This window comes from Peromyscus leucopus, chromosome 1 (genome assembly GCF_004664715.2).
Source record: "Peromyscus leucopus breed LL Stock chromosome 1, UCI_PerLeu_2.1, whole genome shotgun sequence".
In the NCBI taxonomy this organism is placed as follows: Eukaryota; Metazoa; Chordata; class Mammalia; order Rodentia; family Cricetidae; genus Peromyscus; species Peromyscus leucopus.
The window spans coordinates 59,123,512-59,146,433 of NC_051063.1; the positions used below are offsets into that span (position 1 = coordinate 59,123,512).

The following is a 22,922-nucleotide window of genomic DNA, read 5'->3' on the forward strand; positions in this document are numbered from 1 at the left end:
ACCACCCAGCCTGGGATGTTTTAAAAAGGTAGCTGAGCAAGTCAGAGGGAGCAAGCTAGTAAGCAGTGTTCCTCCATGGTCTCCGTTTCAGTTCCTGCCCAGTACTGAGGTCAGTGCCCTCAAACACCTTTGCCCCCTAATAAGCCTGGCATAATGTTTGAGCCCTCTGCTCCTAGTCTCTGTCACCTTCTCAGGATCTTGAGTCGATACCGTTCTCTTTTCCTGTCTGCTAACATCTACCACCCCCTATCCCACCCTCAACCCAAGGGTCGGGACCCCTTTTGGCGTCAAACGACCCTTTCACAGGGGTCACCTAAGACCATCGGAAAAGACAGAAGTTTACATTACGATCCATAAGAGTAGCAAGATTACAGTTATGGAGCAGCAATGAAATAATGCTATGGTTGGGGGTCAGCACAACACGAGGAACTGTTTTAAGGGTTACAGCATTAGGAAGGTGGAGAACCACTGCTCTAGGAGACGGTCTCAAGCTCAGACTTTTCTCAGGGGTCTCTGTCTCCTCCACAGCTCCTGCCGCGCTCACCCTGTGCCAGTATCCATCAGATAGTCAGGAACACATAGCTCTGGGGCTAAGCCAGCCACAGTTCCCTGCTCCCTCTGCCCCAACCACTGGTGTCCCTGCTGGGTGCAGAACTTCTGACCTAAGACGGTGCTTGTGTGAAGGGAGGGGGTCTGACTTGATGATACAGACCCTCTCCCTGTTAGCATTCTGGCCTGCCTCTTGGGGACCTGCCCAGTGTCCTGATGTCATCTTTAAGAGAAAACCCCTCCCCTTCTCTCTCTTCCTTCCTCTCTCCCTCTCTCTCCTTCCATGCGGCTGCACACACTCCACTTTCTCTCTCTCTCTCTCTCTCTCTCTCTCTCTCTCTCTCTCTCTCTCTTCCTTCCTCCCTCCTTCCCCTCCCCCTTTAATAATATAACTTTCTCTGTCTTTTCACCTCGGCTCAAGGCTGCTGCGCATGCCGTTTTTACAACATTCCTCCCATCAGCTTCCAAGATAGCCTAACCTGCCTACTTTTCCCACGTCCCCTTCAGTGTCCTCCCAGGGCTGCCTTGCAGCCCAGGACACTCCTGCCCCCACCCTGGAGACTCCTGACCCTTCAGTTCCCCCTCAGCTGCCACCACATCAGCGAGTTCCCAACCAAACAAGCCATTTGGGTGTCTCCCCAGATTCTCATTGCTAGTGTCACGGGTAAAGGAGCCCAAAATAGCATGCAGTGCCCAGGCCTGGCCTGGGAAGGGTTTGGCTTTCCCAGGGGGCAGTCCCCAGGGGCAAGGGTCAGTCCTTGGCTTAGGGATGTATGGATTGCTCACCAACAGCCTGCTTTGGGGTCTGTGTCCAGCCTGCACGCTCTCCCCAGGCATAGGCTAGGCTGTGTGTCTGCTGAGCCCCACTCTCCATGTGAAGCCTGGGGACATTTGAGTCTCAGTCTCCCCCAAATGCAGCAGACTCTGGCAGCCTATGGGGGCGTTTGAAGGCTCACGTGAGACCGGCAGTAGAGAAGGGAATGTGTTTGTTCGTTTGTTTGTTTTGTTTTTGAGGTAGATCTCAGGTAGTCCAGCTTGGCCTTGAACTCCCTGTGTAGCTGAGGATGACCTGGAACTCCTGATCCTCCTGCCTCCACCTCAGCACAGGGATTACAGGTGTGCACTCCCTACCTGCTTTATGCGGTTTGGGGAACGGAAGCCAGGGCGTCATGTGTGTTAGCTAAGCACTCTACCAACTCCAATCCTGGCCTCTGTTTTGTTTCTTTGATACAGAGTCTTGGTCTGTAGACCATGCCTGGAACTCATGGTAATCCTCCTGCCTCAGCCTCTAGAGTGCTGGGATTACTGGCTTGTACCGCAATGTGGCTTGGGAGTATGATTTTAGAACTCCTTGTTACTGTTTGCCCCAAGCTGGATGTGAAGGGAAGGAGGCTGGGAGAAACAGACTCGGAGACGGAGGCTTCTATCACTGTGATCCCCAGTTGATGGATGTAGACCTGAGGGCCCCTGCAGTATCAGGCTGGGGGTGGTAAAGGCCCATCCCTTGTCCACTTGACAGCAAGTGGTGATGTGCGCTTTCTCTCAAATGTTTTTAGAAACACTTGACGCTGTTCTGCTCTGCTTGAAGCATTATTCAACAGTGTAGAGGGAGAGTTCTTGGTATGCAGTAGATGCTCCATAAATGCACATGTAAATGAGTGAATGAAGGAACAAAATCCAGAAAGCTACCTGTTCAAATCCATGTCGGTACATGCTAGCTGCTCAGGCCATCCGTGTAACCCAGCTTCAGAGTGCAGGAGGCCCTGGTTCACCTGGGGGAGGAAGCATCTGGAGCAGGTACAGTTTAGACCTCAGCCTGTCAGACCAGATCATGAGGATGGTTGGGTCTCTTTGGAAGGGTGCAGGGTGCAGCCTCCCTTGAGGGCAAGCTTTCTCTATCTCTAGGAATACTTGTGAAGCTGGGTGGGAGTGAGTTGGGGTTCAGGATTTATCCATTTCTGGAGGGTTCTTTTAAAACCCAGGGACACTGATGTGGTGAGCACGCTCCTAGTAACATCCCAACAGTGTTGGGAGCCTGAGGGCGTGTTTCTGACTTAGAGCCACATTTGGCATGGTCTCCAGGGCTCTTGGGAGAGAAGCCTAGCACTGGCTGGGCAAGACTCTTGCAGTGACTCTCTGGGAGGTAGGAGGGCCTGAGTCCAAGCCAGTGTCTCCACCAAGAGGTTGTTTCTCTTCACTGCAGGATCCAAGACCACAGAAGCACATCAGGGTAGTGCCGCTGTGGGCAGTGGGTGTGACAGAGTGCACTGTGTGGTGCCCATGGTGGGGGGCAGGGGCTGGGTCCCAATGTGAATCTCATCTGTTTGCATGCCTGGGGGGGGAGAAGGGAGTTTCCAGCAAGGCCCCCTTTCTTATCTGCACCCCAAACTCCTGGCTCTGGCTGTCTGAACGCCTCATCTGGTCCTGCACACTGACAACAGAAAGGATCCTGCTGTGGCTCTGGACAGCCTTTCCGGTTGAGCTGTGGGCAGCTCACCTGCTGTGCTTGTGGCCGTGGACTGAGTGGGAGGCAGGCTGGGGCTGTTGTGGGACACTGTTCCAGTCCACTGGATGCTCCAGCCTTGGGAGGGAACCTTGTAGAGCCCCTCCAGCCTCAGTTTCCTTATCCGCACTCAGGAGTGACAGGACCCTTGGCCTCCAGTGTGGATGAGCAATTCCCCTGCCTCTGCCTCCAGAGTGCTTGCATTGTGTGCCTCTGTGCCCAGTGAAACTCAGTTATAGTAACACAGACTAAGACAATTCCCAAGAACTTCCATGGTAGAAAAAATGTGTTCACAGGCTGGGCATGGTGATGCACACTTTATCCCAGCACTTGGGGAGCAGAGGCAAGTGGATCTCTGAGTTCCCGGTCAGCCTGGTCTACAGAGCAAGTTCTAGGATAGCCAGGGCTACATTGAGGAACCTGCCTGACTCCATTTTGAAAGCAGGATCAATTATGCTGTGTTTTAAAAAATAAGTGCTCATTTACCGTGAGAATTGAGTTGCTCCGTTCTCTGTTCCTGGAATCTGACCTTCCACAACCCATGACCTGGATTTGTTTTTGAGACTACCCTGACCCTCCCTGACCCTTCCCTAATCACGTGGTGGGTGACCACATAATTTTTTTAAAGATTTTTTTTATATTTCTTTATTGCTCCATTGTCTCCCTTCTGTAAAACCACTCTTGATTTTACTCCTTAAAAGGGGCCCAAGAGGTGAATTCAGGGCTGCTCTTTTTTTTTTTTTTTTTTTTTTCCCGAGACAGGGTTTCTCTGTGTAGCTTGGCACCTGTCCTGGAACTCACTTTGTAGACCAGGCAGGCTTCGAACTCACAGAGATCACCTGCCTCTGCCTCCCGAGTGCTGGGATTAAAGGCGTGCGCCGCCGCCGCCGCCGCCGCCGCCGCCGCCGCCGCCGCCACCACCACCACCTGGCTTGGAAGCATCAAGAAGGTGACAAGTCTTGAGAAAGCACAGGCCCCTGTCAGACCTTGTCTTATGGGCCTCTTCCCTTGAGCTGTGCCAGAGCCCTGTACTTTATAATAACCGATGGTAGGAGTTGAAGAGATGGCTCAGTGGTTAAGAGCACTTCCCGGTTCTTGCAGAGGACCTGAGTTCAGTTCCCAGCACCCATATCAGGTGGCTCACTAGTGAAACTCCACGCTGAGGGGATCTGATGATCTCCTCTGGTGACCTGGTGCCCTCTCCTGGCCTCCTTAGGCGTTGCACCCAGGTGCACATACACCACTCCCCCACGTACATGTGGTTAAATAAACCAGCAGTAGTTAAATGTCTTCCTGAATTCTGTGAGCCATTCTAGCTTTTTTTTAAAAAAAACTTGAGAGTGGGTAGTAGGCACCCTCTGTTTATTGCCTTGAAGTCTAGGGAGGCTTGTTCTTAGCATGTGAGTGGTACAGTCTTGTGTGACTGTGGTGGATTCTTTTTTTTTTTTTTTTTAAGATTTTATTTATTTATTATGTATACAATGTTCTGTCTGCACATATCCCTACAGGCCAGAAGAGGGCACCAGATCTCATTACAGATGGTTGTGAGCCACCATGTGGTTGTTGGGAATTGAACTCAGGACCTCTGGAAGAGCAGCCAGTGCTCTTAACCTCTGAGCCATCTCTCCAGCCCCCCTGTGGTGGATTCTATGCTAGCTCTAGGCAAATGGTGTCAGAATTGAATTGTGTTTTAGGGCACCACTGGGCATCCAGGGAGTAGACTAGTCCCTGGTCAAACCTTGTGGCCAGCACTGCCCACTCATGCCGTGTCCTAAGCCATGGCTGGCAGAGTCACACATAGGTCCCCATGATGGCAGGGCTGCTCAGAATCTGCTACCACCTGTGAGAACTCCATGACTGACTTCCTGGATGCTACCCGCCTGCACACCAGGGACATTCTGGCTGAACTAGGAGTAGACCACGCTGTGTCTGAGACTCAGAGCCGTCTTGTGGTGCTATACTGTTCTTGTGGTTTATTTCTGTATCCCATTTGTGACGAGGCCCCTCTGAGAGCCCTGTCTACCTCTAAAGGAGACTGACTACTTAATGGCAGCCATTTTCCATTCGAGCCTCTGGGAGTTCTAGAAGTATCTAGGAAGTTCTTTAGTTGCAATAGACATTTCCCTGAGGCTACATGAACTCATTTTCTTTTCCTCAAAGAAAAAAAAAATAGGGCTGGGGAGGTGCTCAGTGGGTACAGTACTTGCCCAGCATGTACTAAGTCCCGGTTCCACCCCCAGCACTGAAGAAACCGGTGTGGTGGTACACACCTGTGATCCCAGCACTTCAGAGGTGGAGGCAGGAGGATCAGTGTAGGGAGAACTAGACACACAGTGAGTCTGAGGGCAGCCTGAGCTATGGGAGACCTGTCTTAAACCAAACAAATCATAAAAATTTAACTTCTGTTTAAACAAACCAAAGCAAACGGATAACCTTGAAATCATGGTTTCGTTCCACCTGCCCTGGGGTAAGCATAGCCCTGCCTTCTAGAACTGATCCTCTGATGTCTGCTGATGGATGGGCTCTGTGGAGTTCATTTGCATCTGTTTTGCATGTGTGTATTCTAATGAGGTAGGGTTGTCTCCAGGTGTGTGTGTGTGTGTGTGTGTGTGTGTGTGTGTGTGTGTGTGTGTGTGTTGGGGCTTATTCATGCTGGGCAAATGCTCTTGTTGATGTCAACATTTTCCTTCAGCTTCATTGGTCCATCCTATCTAAGGACGGTCTCATCTTTAAACTTTATTTTATTTTCTGTGTCTGAGTGTTTTGCCTGCATGTGTGTGCACCACAGACCTGGTGCCTTCAGATCAGAGAAGGGTGTTGGATCCCTTGGAACTGGAGTTACAAATGGTTGTGAACGCACAGTTGGATGCTTGGATCTGAAAGAACAAATGTTCTTAGCCACTCAGCCATCTCTCCAGGCCCCAGAAAATTTGATCTCTAAAACTGTATTAGATTTATTTTGTATGCACATGTGTGTGATCATGTGTGCCATGTGTGTGTGTGTGTGTGTGTGTGTGTGTGTGTGTGTGTGTAGAGGTCAAAAGATAATTTTCAGGAGTTGGTTCTCTCCTTCTTCCACATGGGATATGGGTCCTGGGGATCAAATTTAGGTTGTCATGCTTGGTGGCAGGAGCCTTCACCTGCTGAACCATCTCACTAGAATGGAATACGTAAGACTTCCACTCTTTACGACCCTGCTTACATTAGGTTAGACAGTTTAAAAAAATTAAAGAGCTGGGTGTTGTAAAATATTATCTTAAGATGCGTTACATTTGTTTATGCTGTGGAACATTTGTTTAATGATGCAAAGATGTGTTGCATTCTTTTATGTTGCATTTGTTTAACTCTGTGAAGTTGTGTTACTTTGTCTGCCCAAACCATCTGATTGGTCTAATAAAGAGCTGAACAGCCAATTGCAAAGGCAGAGAAAGGATAGGAGGGGCTGGCAGGCAGAGATAAGAGGAAGAGAACTCTGGGAAGAGAGGATCAAGGAAGGAACAAGAAAAGAAGAGAGAGGACACCAGGGGCCAGCCATAAAGCCACACAGCCAGCTATGGAGCAAGAGTGAAAGTAAGATATACAGAAGTAAGAAAAAGAAAAAGCCCAGAGGCAAAAGGTAGGTGGCATAATTTAAGAAAAGCTAGCTAGAAACAAGCCAAGCTAAGGTGGGCATTTGTAATTAAGAATAAGCCTCCATGTGTGAATTATTTGGGAGCTGGGTGGTGGGACCCCATGACTAAAAAGTAAGAACAACCAAAAATAAGGTGGTGGTGCCCTCCTTTAATCCCAGCACTCAGGAGGCAGAGGCAGGCAGATCTCTATGAGTTTGAGGCCAGCCTGGTCTACAAAGTGAGTTCCAGAACAGCCAAGGCTACACAGAGAAACCCTGTCTAGAAAAACAAAACAACAACAATAAAAAATTACACATATACACACTGTCAGCATGAATAAATAATAAACTTTAAAGAGACAGATTATCTAGATCTAGGCAGGCAAATTATAAGTTTGAGGCCAGTCTGAGCCACTCAGCAAGATGTTTTTGAAATAAATATCATTTGTGGGAGGCCCAAAACAGTTTGGCCACACAGCTGCCATGACAGGCCTAGGGGCCCAGATACAGCTTCTGTGACAGGCTTACTGGCAGGCAACACCCAGATCCAGGAAAAGCCATAAACTGACACCATCCAGGGATCCACCCAGGGATGGGGAAGTACCTAACATCCCAAACATTCCATTCATTAGATAAGGTGGCCAGATGTCCCTGAGTCTAGCACATACCTATTTTTGTTTTACAGATACCCCTAGACAATTGTCAGCCAATCAGGGTCCTGGATTCTGGAAATCCCCTCACCCCAACCTCTGCTATGGTAAAAAAATCCCACTCTGTCTGGGCTCAGGGCTCTCTGCTCCCTCCACTGTGTGGGACAGACAGACCAAGCCCTGGAGCTTGAAAATAAAGGCTCTTTGCTTTTACATGTGGGATTCAGTCTCCGTGGTGGTCTTTTGGGGGTCCCCGTGATCTGTGCATAGCACCATCAAACTATAAAATCAGTTTGAGAACAGGGTAGCGTTTCAGTATCTCAAGATGGATGAGGTTTGAGAGCGAGATGACCCCTGTACAGTATTGTGAATGGCTCTATACTGCTGCTGTGAACTTGTGAACACACATCATACACACACATACACCATACATCACACACACATCACACACATCACATACATGTATACCATACATCACACACACACCATACATATCACATACATATATACCATACATCACACACACATACACACACATTACATACATATATACCATACATCACACACATCACATACATATATACCATACATCACACACATACACGCACATCACATACATATTTACCATACATCACACACACATCACATACATATGTACCATACATCACACACACATATCACACATCACATACATATTTACCATACATCACACTCACTTCACACACATATACATCACACACACATCCACACACATCCACATACATACCATATACACATATATACCATACATCACACACACATATCACACACACACACACATGCATATACACACATCACACACATATACATCATACATACACGTCACACACATATACTATACATCACACACACAGAGATATACCACACATACATACAACAACAACAAATAATAATAATAATAAAAGAAAAAAATTGAAAAGATCCCAGCATAGCAGCCACACTTGGTTTCAGCCTTCTGAGGCCCCAAGAGATAGAGAAGACTTCTGCCCTGGACTTCTGACCTCTAAGACTGACAGGCAGCAGAGGACGGCAGATCCTCTTGTCTCTGCTGCTGTAGTGTTTGAATTCTCGGCGTGGCCAGCAACATGTCTAGCTTCATGGTTTAAAATCTTACCCTTAATTATATTTAAGTTTTCTTAATTTCAGAGGAAAAACTCAAGCTCCATGGGGCGGGGGAGGGGGTGACCTTTGTGGTCAATCTCTTGTACACAATCCTTGCATGTGTCAGAGTCACGCAAAATGCTTGCTTAAACACTTCTGGGTTCCGGGTGTAGCTAGAGGGAGAGAGCTTGCTGGGCGTGTTATAAGGACCTGGAAATAAAAAACAAACAAACAAGCAAAATCCCAAAACAAAACAAGAGATTCCTGGGTCCAGCCCTGGGAGTTTGACATTCCTAGAACTGGAAGGAGATGGCAGTGATCTGCATTGGTAAAAAAACTTCCTTGGCGCTCAGCTTTTCCTCCCCTTTGCCCCTCCCTGCTGAAAGGAAGCGGAGCTCCACCTATTGGAGGCGGGGCTTGTTGCTTCCGCCTCCCAGCACGATCTCTCCGTTCTCATTGGCTGTCGCTGGACGTCATCACAGAGCGGTCGCTCCTCCCGGAACGCAGGCTCTCGCTGTAGTGCCAAGTCCGGCGTGTGTTGGTGGTGGGATGGCGGCAGAGGCGCAGCCCCTTCTGGGCAGGGACCGAGGCGGTGGCCAGGCCCGCTCTGGTGAGTGACTTTTCTTTTTTCTCCTAACTTTTTGAGACAGGGTCTCAAGTAGCCAGGCTGGCTTTGAACTCCAGATTCTCTTGCCCTGGGGTTACTTCTCAAGCGCTGGGGTTACTTGCATCATCACTTCAACTTCTTCCTTATGGGGGAAACTGAGGCTTAGAGAGAGAAGAGTTTTCCAACCCAGGGTCCCCAGGCATAAGTGGCTGAACATCCTGCTGGGAGTCACTTTGCTCTGGCTGCTAGGGGCTGAAGCTGGTGTCCCGAAGCCAGGGTGGCTTCCTTCCCTGTCCCCTTAAGTAAGTGCTGGGGGCTCCTTATCTGTTCTCTCCTTTCTCCTCTTCCTGTGGTCAGGGAAACTGCTGAACTCAGGGAGAGTGGAGTCATCTTCCCAGCCATCTGCAGAGGGTTGGTTACTAGTGACAGAGAGGCAGAGGGTTCTGGTTCTCGTTTTCCAGGTAAGGAAACTGAGGCCAAGAGAGAGGAGAGGAGCCCTCCCCGCCTCTGACCTACCTCAGGTCACAGCCCACCTTCTTGTGTGGCCACTGCCCTGTATGTGCAGGCCTGGCCATTCAAACTTCCCTCTCTGGACCTCCTTTCCTCTTCTGTTTGGGAGCAGACTGGATTGGCACAGTGGTCCCTCTCTGCCCATAGCTCTTGCCTTTCCATTGAATAACGAGGCCACAGAGGTCCCTAATAGGAGATGCGGAAGCTAGAGGCTGAGGTGACCACACGTCCACCCCCTCACCCTACCCTCCTCTCCTGAGTCAAGTTGAGGCATGTGGTTCAGGGGACACGTGCTTTATGTTGGGGCATCTGGGGGACCTTTCTGGGGCTCCCAGTTGCTGACTGTGGGACTTTGGCAGGTTTCTTAGCTTGAGTCTCCATAAAAGGGGCAGTAACGACTGGTGGGTTGGGGGACACATTTCGGGGATCCAAAGAGAGATTCTGTAGAGTCTGGTGTGTGGGTCCTGACAGATGTCCAAGGTAACAGTGTCATGATGCTTATAAGGCCTGGCCCTCCAGAATGGATAAGTGACAGATTCAGTCTTCTCTGCTGAGGCAAGACTTAAGGCTGGGCAGTGTCAATGAGAGACTCTGGGGGCTCTTTGTCCACACACTGTGGCTTTGGCTAGGGATGTTGAGAACCCAGACAACACTCTTTGTGTTTGCATCTCCTGAGCTGGGCTCACCATGAGAATGCATCTTTCAGTCTCCACACCAACATTCTGTGAGTGAGAGATGGTCTCCAGGCTCTGGGTTTGGCTGCCCTGTGACCAGACCCTCAGAGCGGGTAGCTGTCCCTGCAGGCCTCCCCAAGGACCCCAGGGGTTCCTGCTGTTGTGTCCCTGCTGAATCAGGCCTACCTGACTGACCCCTGCCAAATGTTGCAGAGAGTAGTTTTACTTGTTCCTGGCTGGTATGAAACAGGATGCGGGGTTTACAGGCTTTGTGGGCTACCTGCAAAGCTGAGGCTCCTCATCTGGCAAGGGTTGCGGAGGAGACTGCGCAGAAAGGTGAAGAAGGGCTTGCCCAGAGTCACACCGCCTGCTGGGCAGGGGTCTAGGTTGGTTGTGTAGAGTCTAGAGTGAGAGGCAGAGCAAGCCTAGACCTGGCCATCAGGAAGTAGAGGTAGGGAGGCTTGTCCGTAGGTATCGTGGGGGACACAGTGTCTGAGCCCCTGTTATTGGCCCTCACTTTGCCTCATTCTGACCCTGTGTGCCCAGGAGAAGTTCCCTGGACCTCATGGTTGGAGTTATAGGTATCAACAAGTGGTTGCTTACCCAAAGTGATGAGCTCAGGGCAGGGCAAGTAGCCCTGGGGGAGTCTCTGGAACCTCAAGTTAGAGGAGGATTCTCTGGCAAAAGTGGGCTTAGAAACTCTGGAGAGGCAGGCGTTGATAGGTTCAAGTTCAGAATGTGTGGCATGGCTGGGTCAGCAGGAGATGGAGTGGGTGGCCAGAATGGGTTCCTAAGTGCCAAGATGGGGTGGAGTGTGGACCTGAAGCATCGGGACCCCCAGAAACCCATGACATTCTTCCTAGAACTTGTGACAAACTTCCTAGAGCTGCAGGGTGTGAAGGATGCTGACTCTTATATACCAACAGCCGGAAGCTAGATGAGAGGCCCCTGTTGTTACAGAGCCCTGGGGTGCTGACCCACACCTGTGATGCCTTGTCTGGGGACATGAATTCTTATAGCCAGTTCTGAGCCTCAGCTATTTTCCCGTCGAAGAAGCTTTTGTGGTTCATGGCTCCAGACCCAGGCTACACTCTCTAGGGTATGACCCGGCTTCTGGGCTCTCCCAGGATGCCCTCAGCTGCCTTTCTCCTTGGGCCAGTTGGTTTTTGGTTCTGCCATGCTGGGAACACAGCAATATGGCTTCTTTTCATAGCCATCCCAGGAAACCTTCAAGAGTGCCAGCACCCACAACTCTCAGAGCCTCCCTGAGAAACAGGGTGCCTTTAGGATAAGCCTCACGGACATACATGTGGGGAAACCGAGGTCCTGGTTGATAAGGTGTTGTAGCATGGTCAGGGTAAAGCCAGGAGTGAGGTACATCTCTGGTTATCCTCTGGGGTTTACTGCCTCTGCTCTGTGACCCTAGACGTGATTCCCAAGAGCTAGAGCAGGTGGCTCTTCAGAGACAGAGGGCACACTGTGTAGGCAGCCGCTGGGGCTCTGGCCATGGTTGTGGGCGGGCCTCAGGGCTTCTTGCTATGGAGGCTCTGTTCTTAGCAGGGCATGGCTCCTGTGGGTCCCAGGAGGCTGGACTTTATAAAAACCAGAACGGCAAACTGAGATAGCTACATTGCCCATTTTGTTTCCAGCATGATGAGATGTGAGTTGTTGGGGCTGTGCAGTCCCTTAGTTCTTCTGCTCAGGGTTATATCTGGGGACCACCTGGTCCTGAAGGTGGGGAGGGAGGGAGAGCTCTGTGGCTGTTAGTACTGGCTGAAGAATGAGAACGATACCTTTGCTCATGTTGGTGTGAAATCTTGTGTTCCTTGGATAGAGGTTACCCCGTCTCACAGTGGACGATACTGGCTGAACTGGTGATACTGGTGGAGGTGGCAGAGGTGATGATGGCCGAGTGGTGATGGGAGCCCCTTCCCTGAGCACCAGGGGCTTCTGCACCACATGGCATCCACTCAGGACTCAAGCAGGTTGCCACCGGCACCCACTTGATGAGGGCAACCATTCCTGCTCTTTCCATGTTAGTAGATGAGGCGGGGCTCTGAGCCCTGAGTGAGATACCAGGGTTCTGCAGGTTGCTACTGCCTCCGTGTCCTTGTGCATGCTGTGCCTGGGCAGTGGTGGTCCTGGGATAGAGCTGCCTTTGCTCTGGGCCTGATGTCCTCCACCATGCCATGTGTTTTTTACCTGTTGGGCACTCTCGCTTGGAAAGGTACCTGCTTCAGAGTGGGGGTAGCCTCTGGCTGCAGCCAGCCGCAGCCGGCTTCCTTCCTGCATGTGCTCATCCTGTGGAGGTGAGGCTGCAGCTGTCCCATTTGCTCACCTGCTGTGTTCCCTCTGCCTGCAGATGCCGCAGCCAGTCAGGAGCTCTGCATAGACCAGGCTGTAGTCTTCGTTGAAGATGCCATAAAGGTGTGTAGTGGCTGTCCTGCTGATCAGAAGTCTACCTTGTCCCTTTGTTCCTTACTGTCCTGGGGCAGGGGCCTTCATTTAGGATAGACACAATGGCAGGTACCCGGACCTGGCTCTCCCTTGTCCTCTGATGGAGGCCATCTCCTTAGTGTTGGAATCATGGTGTCATTGATTATGTACTGAAGCCTGCCTTGGGCCACCCTGTGCTAGGTCCGGGAGACATCTGCAGGGTGGATACAGCTGTATTGGAGAGTGGAGCTGGCCTTCCATGCTCAGCCTTAGCCTGCACTAAGGGAGCTGTCTCCACTGGGCAAGCTCTGTAGCTTGTGCCGGTCTAAGCCTGAGGCCCTGTGAGGGGCCTGTTTTGTGCCCCTGCTGACACAGACTCGCTCTAGCACACCTGGATTAGGCCTGCCTCTGCAGAGACTGGATTACCACATGTGTGGTATTGGGCGCAGTCAGGGCATACACATATATGGCATTAAGGGGGAACCCCTCCCACACCCATATGTGTGTGCCACTGAGGGGACCCCGCTCAAGCCCAGTGTGTGGCGTTACTGGGTGAACCCCCCTCACATCCCTGTGTGTGCGGTGCTGGAGAGACCCAACTCAGATCTCTTTGTGTATAGCACTTGGGGACAGTGCTAAAGCCTGTTTGTGTGCAGCTCTGGACCAGGGACGCTGGTCACTTCCCTGTATTGTGTAGCACTGAGGGACCCTGCTCATTTTGCTGTGTGTGGGGCTCAGTATCGTGGGAGGATCTGTCTCATGCTCATGTGCCCTTTGTTCCCAGTACCGTTCCATCTACCACCGCATGGATGCCGGATCGTTGTGGCTTTACCGCTGGTATTACTCGAAACTGTACCAACGGTGAGACCGCACCCCAGTGGAACCAGGCTGTGCAGACCTGCTTGGTGGGCTTGGGCCGACCCTACTCTGTCTTGGGCTAAGCATGCTCCCAGTCCTCATGGACATAGAGATGACCCTTGGTCCCTCCTCCACAGAGGAGCCAGCTGTGGTCAGAAGGTGGTAAGGGCTTCCTCCTCAGACTGCTGGGTCAGCCTAGTCACGGAGTCTTGGGCAAGGCTGTGTTACTTGGCCAAGCATGGTGGTCATAGCCAGAAAATGCCAGCTTCGGCCTTCCACCCCCTAGACCCCAGCGCACCTCCCAGTTGGCTTCCTGGCCCAACGCTCACCCACCGACAGTGTTTGTCTCCTTTCCAGAGTGCTGGGCTTCGCCATTTTCCTGATCCTGGCCTTGGCTTTTGTGGAGTTCCCATCATCATTCACAAGAACCGCAGATTTGCGCTACCGCTCCCAGCCCTGGCAGCCGCCCTGTGGCCTGACCGAGACCATCGAGGCATTCTGCATGCTGGTCTTCCTGGTTGACCTCTCTGTGAAGGTGAGATGGGTGGTAGGCGGGTCTACCCACAATGCTTCTGGTGTTGTCCAGATTCTCTGAGCTCTCGTTGAGTGGTTGCTGGTGAGCCTTGGCACCTGAATGAAGGCCTGGTGTGTGTGTGTTTGTGTGTGTGTGTGTGTGTGTGTGTGTGTGTGTGTGTGTGTGTGTGAGAGAGAGAGAGAGAGAGAGAGAGAGAGAGAGAGAGAGAGAGAGAGAGAGAGATATTGGTGTGGTCAGGGTGGTTTCTCGTTTTTTCTATCTTTGCCCATGATGTGATGGGCAGCTCTAGGTTTTAACTGGAGAGAATTTGGCATTCACTGGTCTGTGGCTGGTGCATGAGTGTATTCTCAAGGTGAAAGAGAGCAGAGGTTTTTATCCTCTGGAGGCAGGTGTGATGGAGGAACATCAAGAGGGCAGGATGGGCAGGACCCTACCTCCTGGATCACCTTCCTGGAGTGGCCATCAAGCCCACCCAGTGCATGTCCTGTTTGTCCTCCTGTCTTGTCATGCTCTGGTGACTTAGATAGATGAAATTGGTGGGACTCCTGTCACCAGTGAGGAACCCAGCCAGAGAGGCTAGGTGCCACCTCTGAGGTCGCACAGTGAGTCACTTGCAGCCTTGGCAGGAATGCGCGCTTCCCGGCCCCTGCTCAGCACCTCACTCCCGCCAGTGGTGCACAGAGTCTGGACTGCTCGTCTGTCGCCCATGTCCTTGGGTGTGCGCTGACGCCCTCTGCCTGGCTGCAGGTCCATGTCGGCCTGGCTCGCTCTTCACCCCTCCCCATCTCTTGCAGGGCTACCTGGTGGGGCGGGCCCAGTTACATGAGCACCGGTGGCTGCTGGCCTACCTTGTGGTGCTGACTGTGTCTGTGGTGGACTGGACTGTCTCACTGAGCCTCGCTTGTGAGGAGGTAGGTGGTGCCTCAGCTCTGAGGCTGAGGCAGCGCTGTGGGTGTGGTGTGCGGGTGCAGCTGAGCCCTGGGTCATATGTTTGTTTGCCCATATCCTGGAGGGCTTTGGTGTCCCCACTGAAGGGACTGGGGAAACAGGGACAGGGAAAGGGACTGTGGCTTGAAGGCCAAGGTTTCCCCTGTCGTGCCCCATTGGTGAGAGGACCTGGAAGCAGGGTCAGGGTTGCTGTGACTCCTGATCCTTCAGGTTGCAGTGAACTCTCCTGGTTAGGTCCCTTATAAGAGAGCCATCCCAGGGTATCCCTGTGCCCATAGTTTCACACCCAGAGCTGTTGGAACTTGGCACTAATAAGCCTCATCTGACCACAGTGCCATGCATCCTCAGAATCACCCAGGACCCTGGGAGGTGGTCTGGGCAGCAAGGCAGGGGCAGGTTGGTTTGGCCTTCTGTTAGCATGTGACGGGAAGATGGGTACATCAGTGGGAATTGAGTAGAAGGACTAAGACTGGTCCTGAGGACTTAGTGGAGCCGAGGGGGCTGATGGGAAACAGCGCTTGGAATCCCGGGGGAATCCCAGCTGCAGAGCTCACTTGTCCTCTGCTCATTGAGTGGGTCGTGCCTCAGGTCGTGCCTGGTAAGGACAGCCAGTGAAGTTCCAGAAGGAGGGGAGCTTGTCTCTCACCACCAGCCTGCAGCCTCCCCCAGGCCCTACAGGGAGCTGATGGGAGAGAGTGGTCGGTGGTGGGTCTCTGCCCCAGCAGAGACTGAGGGGACCACGGAGGCACAGTTCCACAGCTGTTCGTTACCTTCTACTTCCTACGTCCACTCAGGACAGGATTTTGCCCTCCCTTGTAAGATGCAGCTCCTTTTCTGATTGAGGAGGAGGTGCCCATCCTTCCCGGAACAGGAGGGAGATGGCCCCGTAGCCACCATTTCTCACTGAAGCTTCCCATGGGTCTCTGCACCTAGCAAGCCAAGTTCCCAGCCGTACCTCCGCCAAGGGTGCTTATGTGCTGCCAGGAGGGAGGGAGACGGGGCAAAGAAGCTCCTTGGGATGCACAAAAGAGGCCACCCAGTACACGAGCCAAGGCTGGGATGCACAGGCACCGAGTGGCCCTGGCCGCCTAAGAGGTCTTTATAATGTTGCTCTGCAGCCTGCTGCTGTCCCTGTACCTCATACTTGTTAGCTGGCCAGGTTTGTCATGGATACCGAGACCTTCATTCCTAGAGGTGGATTCTCGAATTCTGCCTCTTTTCTTTAAAGAGCTGGAGTGTTGTGTCAGCTCCTTCCTTCCAGGGCCTCGTGCATGATGCTGAGCAAACGCTTTTCCACTGAGTCACTCCCTGGCCCCACAGCTAGAGTTTTCCCTGGAGGACGGGGCGCCTCCTTATCACTCTTGAGTGGCAGTGTCCTGTGCTGTCCTCTGGAGTTGGTTATTCGCCCTTTGGACAAGTTAGGTTCCCACGTGGTAGGACCAGTGTGTGTCCTTGGTGGCTTCTGCCTTGGGAAGTGGGTACTTGCAGACTAATAGGGCCCAGAATGGCAAGATGAACAGTAGAGATGTGGTCACTGATGCCAATACCCAGCTTCCTGTCCAGCTGAGCCTGAGTCCTCTGAGACTCTGGGTCCTTCCTGCAGGCCATGGATCTGGCAGCCACATTGCAGGAGGGTTCCTCATCACACTGAGTTAGTGGGAACTGCTCACTGGGTCATTTCTGAGCTCTAGGATGGAGTGAGACACTGTGGACAGGAGGTAGAGCATGACTGATACAGCTGTTTGTCCAGGGATGGGTCAGTGTCCCACATGGGGAAGGGCACAGTGCCATCTGTCACCAGGGGACATGTAGGACCTTGTGCTGAGCTCTGCTTCTGCAAAGTGGGTGTGTCATTCACCCGTGTCCTGGTGGCTCCTTCATGTGTAGCTGAGGTCAGAGGCTCAGGGTATTTGTAGGACCTACTGAGTTGATATGCTGCTTAGACATTTCATGTGTAGCTGAGGTCAGAGGCTCAGGGTATTTGTAGGGACCTACTGAGTTGATATGCTGCTTAGACACTTCTGGGGTCTGGGACCCGAGCACCCTGTGCCCGTTTGGAGGGACCTGTCCACGTATGTCCTCTAAACTCTGTTTCCAATCCTTCAGTTCTTTCCACGACATTCTCTGCTCTCAGGAATCATGTCCCCCTGCCTGCCGCCTCCCTCTGAGGGACTCTTTCACCTAAGGCTGTCCTGCCACACGAGGTCCATCTCTGGTTAGGTGGCTGTATGACTCAGAACCTCTGTGGCTATCAGGGCCCTCTTGAAGCCCTCCCTCAGGTGCTGGGTGGCTTGATAGGGAGGGCCAGGCACCTGACCTGCTCTGCCAGACCAGGTTCGGCTTCTGCCCTCCTGGTGCATGGGTTGGGTGACAAGGTCTGCAGGCACTGGTGGTTGTGACCGCGTGCGCCCTCTATCTCTGGATGCTTGCTTCCACTCTGGGATCTGGGTTCTGATGCTCAGTGTCGTCCTTGGATATGGTCACCTGGATGTACCTTCTCTCATCCTCAGTCTGTGCTATTGCTAGGCCCACACAGCCAGCAGGACCGTAAGTAGCCGTTGTGTCCCTGTGTGACTGGAGGGGGTCCAGGTTCCTGGAGGGTGATGAGTGTCCAGAGGGCTGGACAACACTGGGGTCCTGGCTGCCACTGTGGGTGGTTTGCAGTGGTCCGGGGAGCTGAGGACACTGATCTCTCAGTCATCGGAGCCAGGTAGGGCATCCAGGTTGGGCCAGAGCCCTGGGCAGTTGTTGTGGTTCCTGTTGCCCTCTCATTCTGTTCCAGGCTCTGGGGCTCTTCTGTGTGAGCACAGCCTAGGGGGACCAACAAGCCCAGGGTCCTGTGGGAGCCTGTCATGTGTTGGTGCTGGTGGGCCATTGTCCTGTGTTACCAGGTGCTAGAAAGAGAGGCTGCTGATAAATTATTGCAATGTGACAGGCACTGTGATGGACAGGATCTCAGGACAGTGAGTAGAGGGCAGGAGAGACCTCAGGTCAAGATACAAGGAATGCTGTGAGCTGTCAGCGCTGTGGCCAGCAGGCCTAGGATGGCTGGAGTGGTTGGCAAGGACTACTCCCTTCTCCAGGCCCCGGGATCCCTAGAAGGAAGATGTGTGTGGTCCTGGTTCAGTGGCCGGCTTCTTGTCTTCCAGCCCCTGCGCGTGCGTCGGTCACTCCGTCCCTTCTTCCTGATGCAGAATTCCTCCATGATGAAGAAGACCCTGAAGTGCATACGGTGGTCGCTGCCAGAAATGGCCAGGTGAGCACTGGGACTGGAAGCTGCAAGCTGGGCCAGAGGGACCAGAGGGTAGGCCTACTCCTATGTGGGTATGGTTGGGGCAGCCGCCTGGGTACTCCCAGCCCAGCATCCTGCAGGACCTGTTTGGGGTCCTGGGCAGACGTTATAGACTCACCCCCCGCCCCACACACACACTCAGTTGCTGAGTTGAGCAGATGCCTCTTGTCTCTGGGGTCTCCCTTGGTTGTCTGCACCGGCCACTTCAGTCCGGCTGCCTCTTACACTGTGTGCAGCTTTGCTGGCCTGGAAACCCTGTAGCTCTCAGGGTCCAGCTCTACAGAACTTCAACTCTCCAGACTTCTCTCAGCCCTCTTGGCTCCTGCCAGAAAAAAATGTCACCCGTGTCCTTCCTCTGCCTCCAGTGCCTTCCCTGGTAGGCCGCGTGCCTGTCCAGCCCCAAAGGATGAAAGGGACCTCTGTCCTCTGTGTCCTGGTCCCTGGCTGGCATGCCCCCGAGGTTGTGTCCCACCACAAACAGAGGATCCAGGGCAGGCCTGGCTTCAGGTCCCTGTCCCAGGGCTGAAAATCCTCAGTGTCTCCAAGGAGAGGAGGGAGCACTGTGCCCATACCTGAGACCACGGGCAGGGTGGGGTCGTGCCTCTTCGGGTGTGTGGCCTGTGCTGGACCAGGCTGAGCGCCATCCTTTCTCCCAGTGTCGGGCTGCTGCTGACCATCCACCTGTGCCTCTTCACCATCATTGGGATGCTGGTGTTCACCATTGGTGAGACGGTAAGTATGGCCTTGGCCATAGGTGGGGCTCATAGGCCCTTGTCCTGCAAAGCCTGCCTGCTTTGGAGTAGCCAGGGTGGCTGAGGGTGACAGACCAGGAAGTGGGTCATGACACCTCTACATGGCCAGTATTCCCATCACCGAAGCCTTTGTCCCCTCCTGTCCTTTGTGCTGGCGACCTTCTCCACGTTTCAGTATGACAGGCTCTCCACTGAGGGTGCCTTGAAGGTTCCCCTCCAGTCTGACCATGCCTCAGCCAGGGCTGCCCTTGCGGGCGCCTGCTCCAAGCCCCAGCAACGCTTGGCTAAGTTCCTGGCCTCTGACTCTGGGTCCCTGCCCTGCCCAGCTGCAGTTGAGGCTTTGGCTCTAGTAACTTGTTGTCATGGGGAGGTGTCCACCTGTCTGTCTACAGGGACATCTGCCTTGGTTGCTCAACTTTAGGTTCTGTGTGTCTCTCCACACATCTAGCAAGGGTTATGTCCCAGCCAGGTCTCTGTCCTCCAGCCTGGGCCATCCTGCATCTCTGTATCTGTTGTGGGGTATGGCTGGTACGGTCACAGCCGGTCACCTCATGACATTGAGGTGACATAATGGAGTGTGCTGCCAGAGTGGGAGAAGACAAGATGGTGCCTTCCAACCTTGGGGTGCTAGGGTGGTCCCGTGTGTACCTGGTGTACCTACATGTGAGTGTCACTGTATCTGTGTGCCCGTCATCATCGCTGCATGACTCTCCAGATAACTCTTGTCTGCGGGTGTCTCCGGATGTGTAGTGTGCGACTGTGGTTGTTCCCTGCCTCACCTGTGCCCAGCAGGTCTTCCAACCCTGTCATTTTCTTGTGACACTCATGTCCTCCACCGCTAGTCATTTGTGACATGTGCATGTCTGTGAGTCTGTGTTTGTGCCATTTGTTTCTGTGCCTGTCTGTGTCCCGTGTGTTGCGTGTCTGTCGGTGTCTCTCCATGTACGTGTCTGTGAGTGTCTGTGTCTATAGGTGAGTATGCATGTCTGTGTCTGGGTGTGTCTCCATGTCTGTGTATGAGTGTGTTTCTGTGTGAATATGGGTGTGTCTGTGTGCATGTCTGGATGTGTCTCCATGTCTGTTTCTCTGTGTCTATATTTCCATGTCTTTGTGTAGTGTGTCTCCTTCTCTGTGTTTGTAGGCGTCTCCATGATGTGTCTAGTGAGTGCCTGGGTCTGTGTGGGCAGGGGCAGGGGCTGGACTGCCTTCCACACCCTGAAGACCTCTGTGTGACTGCCCCATGACTATGATCGCTCTTGTTTCTCAGAGCCTGGGTTAGGGAGTGTGGGGGCCTCTCCCCAGGAGTTCTATATCTGGAACTACCAGAAGATTCCTCCTACAGACTGGGTTTCTGCCTCGTGAAGGGGAACTACTAGGCTCAGCAGGATGAGGGTTGTGTAATTGAGGGTGACTTCCTGTCAAGGTCTTCCTATTCCCTGTCCTCTGTTGTAGTCGGGAGGGTGTGAGGACTGAGCCGTGCTGAGTTCCTTGTCCTTGGCCGTCTCCACCCTTGCCAGCCTGGTCTAGGAACAGGCTGAGAGCCTGCTGCATGTCCGCATGGTCCAGCCTGGTGTGTCCAGGCTTGTATTAGCCGAGGACGCAGCAGCTAACCTTGTCTGGGCCCCTTCCGTAGGCATTGTCTGTAGCTGCTCCACTTGCTCCCCTCACCCTCCTCACCACATGGTGCTGGCATTTGGGGCATGGGGTGTCCCCTAGCTGCAGCACTGTCAATATGCCTCACAGGCCGTGTGCCGCATCAGGCCGTGGCCATGTGTTGGCGGTGGGCTGGGTGGGAACCCAGGTTCTTACAGCCAGGGTTCCCTCCGCTGCCTCGGGCCCATGGCTCAGAAGAGCCTACACAGCTCGTGGAAGGAGTAGAGGCCTGCGGGGAGATGGGCCAGGCCAGAACCTCCTGCCTTGGACGCCTCTCATCCCTCTGCTCCGCAGCCTGAGTCTGGAGATGGATGCAGGTGCTAGACCTTCCTTGACCAACACGAAACCCTCCCTGAGCTCTCTCAGTGAGCCCTAGAGAGACCTTCAGTCCTCTGATCCTGTCCCTGGACATGTCCTTGGAGGATGGCTTGTCCTCTGGGCCCCTTAGCTGAGCAGTGTCTTTGAAGGAGTTTGATGTCCTGAACCCGAACCCAGGTGGGACTCCCTGGTCCTCCAGTAAGCAGCAGCACCCTGCCTCTCCCATGTCCAGCATGTCTCTCAGCCTTGTTGCTTCTTGTGACATTCATGTCCCCCACCCCTAGTCATCATTTGCGGCATCTGTTACCACCGACCTGTTGTCAGGCCCCATGTGCGGCAGATGGGTGACGGTGCTGCTTTGTAGACGAGACAAGTGGGTTCTGAGGTTGATGCTTGTCCTGGATCCTGTGTGGCAGGGAGGCTGCGTCAGGTGGCTGCTTGCTGGGCTGTTGGCAGAGCTTGGCCTTTGGATGGCAGCGGCACCTTGGAAGTTGTTTGAGGAGAAAGTTGGTTTTGTGTGCGTGCCATCTGCTTCCTGTAGGTCACTTGCCCTGTTTACATTGCCACCCATTTTCCGGCTAGAGTCCGCAGCTTGGTAGGCACAGGGTAGCTCTCGGGGACACCCTAGAGTTCAGGAGTATGGAGTTGAGGTTACTTTGAGGCAGATACACTGCCCGTATTTGCTGCCCTCCATGTCAGGGAGGACAGAGACTGGGAGCCCATGCATGGCTACCCCTGCTGACAGCTGTGGTGAGCCACAGCTGTGTGGATAAGGAGCGCCATGCTTCTGGAACAGTGAGTCTCTTCTGTGGGGGGAGGGTCCCATCCCAAATTACTAGAGACACCCCACTCCCCTGTGGCAGCTTCCTTGAGCCCACACTTACCAGTCTAGGTCTTTGCCCATCCCACCCCTGGCTCCAAGGAGACTGGCAGGTCCTTCATGTTGTTGCTTGGCTGCCAGGCTCCTATGCTCACTCTGGTAGGCTGGCTCAGGGTTTCTGTTGAGGTTCTGGATCGGCCATCATGGTCAGAAGCCTGCCGACATGCCTGCAGGCCCTGAGTTCAGAACCTGCTGGCAAGTGATGGGCAGATGCAGGTCAGGGGTGCTGACTAAGACCTCAGCCGGGGGACAGAGGTCCAGGTGGCTAACCTCTCTGCTCTCAGGATGAAGCACAGGACAAGGAGAGGCTGGCCTATTTCCAGAACCTTCCACAGGCACTGATGTCACTCCTACTGCTGCTGACGACTTCCAACAACCCAGATGGTAGGTGTGGGGTGTGGGAGCTGGGAGGGGCAGAGAGCCTGGCCTGGGAGGGCCGGTTGGGATGCTGAGTTCTGGAGCTTGCCCCGAGTGTGTGAGCCCTTTGCGTTAGCATGGGGATATGGTACTGGGTCCCTCTCTCTACCTCCCACCCTTTGTGTTCTCGGTCCCTTCCAGTCCCTTCTTCCCTTCTTGGCTCGCTTTGTCTTGTCATTTTATTCCTTGGAGAAAGTGAAAGTGTGTGGTGGTCTGTGGTGATGTGGCGTTGGTCAGTGGTTCCTCTATAGTGGCCTCTTTGGGGCCTGGCCACGCTCCCTCTCACCGCCCGGGCCGGCTGTGAGGTGCATGCCATTCAGGCGCATCGAGGGTGAGAGACCTCAGGTCTTACCTGGCCATGGTCGGGTGCCGCCAGGTCCTCCAACTGCTCCAGTGTGGACTGTGCCAGGACAGGAAAGCTGCAGTCCCGATATCTGCTGTGGCCTGGCCACTGTGGCTAGTGCCATTTATCCTGGTCTCGGGTTTCAAGACCTTGGAGACCTCCCCTGAGGACAGCCTGGGATTCCCATCCCAGAAGTGCTGTGCAGCTTGACCCGAAGCCTGCCCCTGTGGGAGAGCTGCTGTGTGGC

General features: G+C 53.3%; 1 protein-coding gene across 1 annotated transcript in view; it reads left to right on the forward strand.

The window, feature by feature from the left end:
* Window positions 1-8,943: 8,943 nt before the first annotated feature.
* Tpcn2 (two pore segment channel 2) overlaps window positions 8,944-22,922 on the forward strand; it is a 30,006-nt gene continuing 16,027 nt past the window's right edge. Inside the window, exons 1-8 of the mRNA XM_028871472.2 lie at window positions 8,944-9,062; window positions 12,606-12,670; window positions 13,464-13,540; window positions 13,895-14,072; window positions 14,867-14,983; window positions 18,170-18,276; window positions 18,969-19,044; window positions 22,200-22,299. Of these exons, the coding sequence (XP_028727305.1) occupies window positions 9,002-9,062; window positions 12,606-12,670; window positions 13,464-13,540; window positions 13,895-14,072; window positions 14,867-14,983; window positions 18,170-18,276; window positions 18,969-19,044; window positions 22,200-22,299 (781 nt within the window). The 5' untranslated portion in view covers window positions 8,944-9,001. The remainder of the gene's footprint in view (window positions 9,063-12,605; window positions 12,671-13,463; window positions 13,541-13,894; window positions 14,073-14,866; window positions 14,984-18,169; window positions 18,277-18,968; window positions 19,045-22,199; window positions 22,300-22,922) is intronic.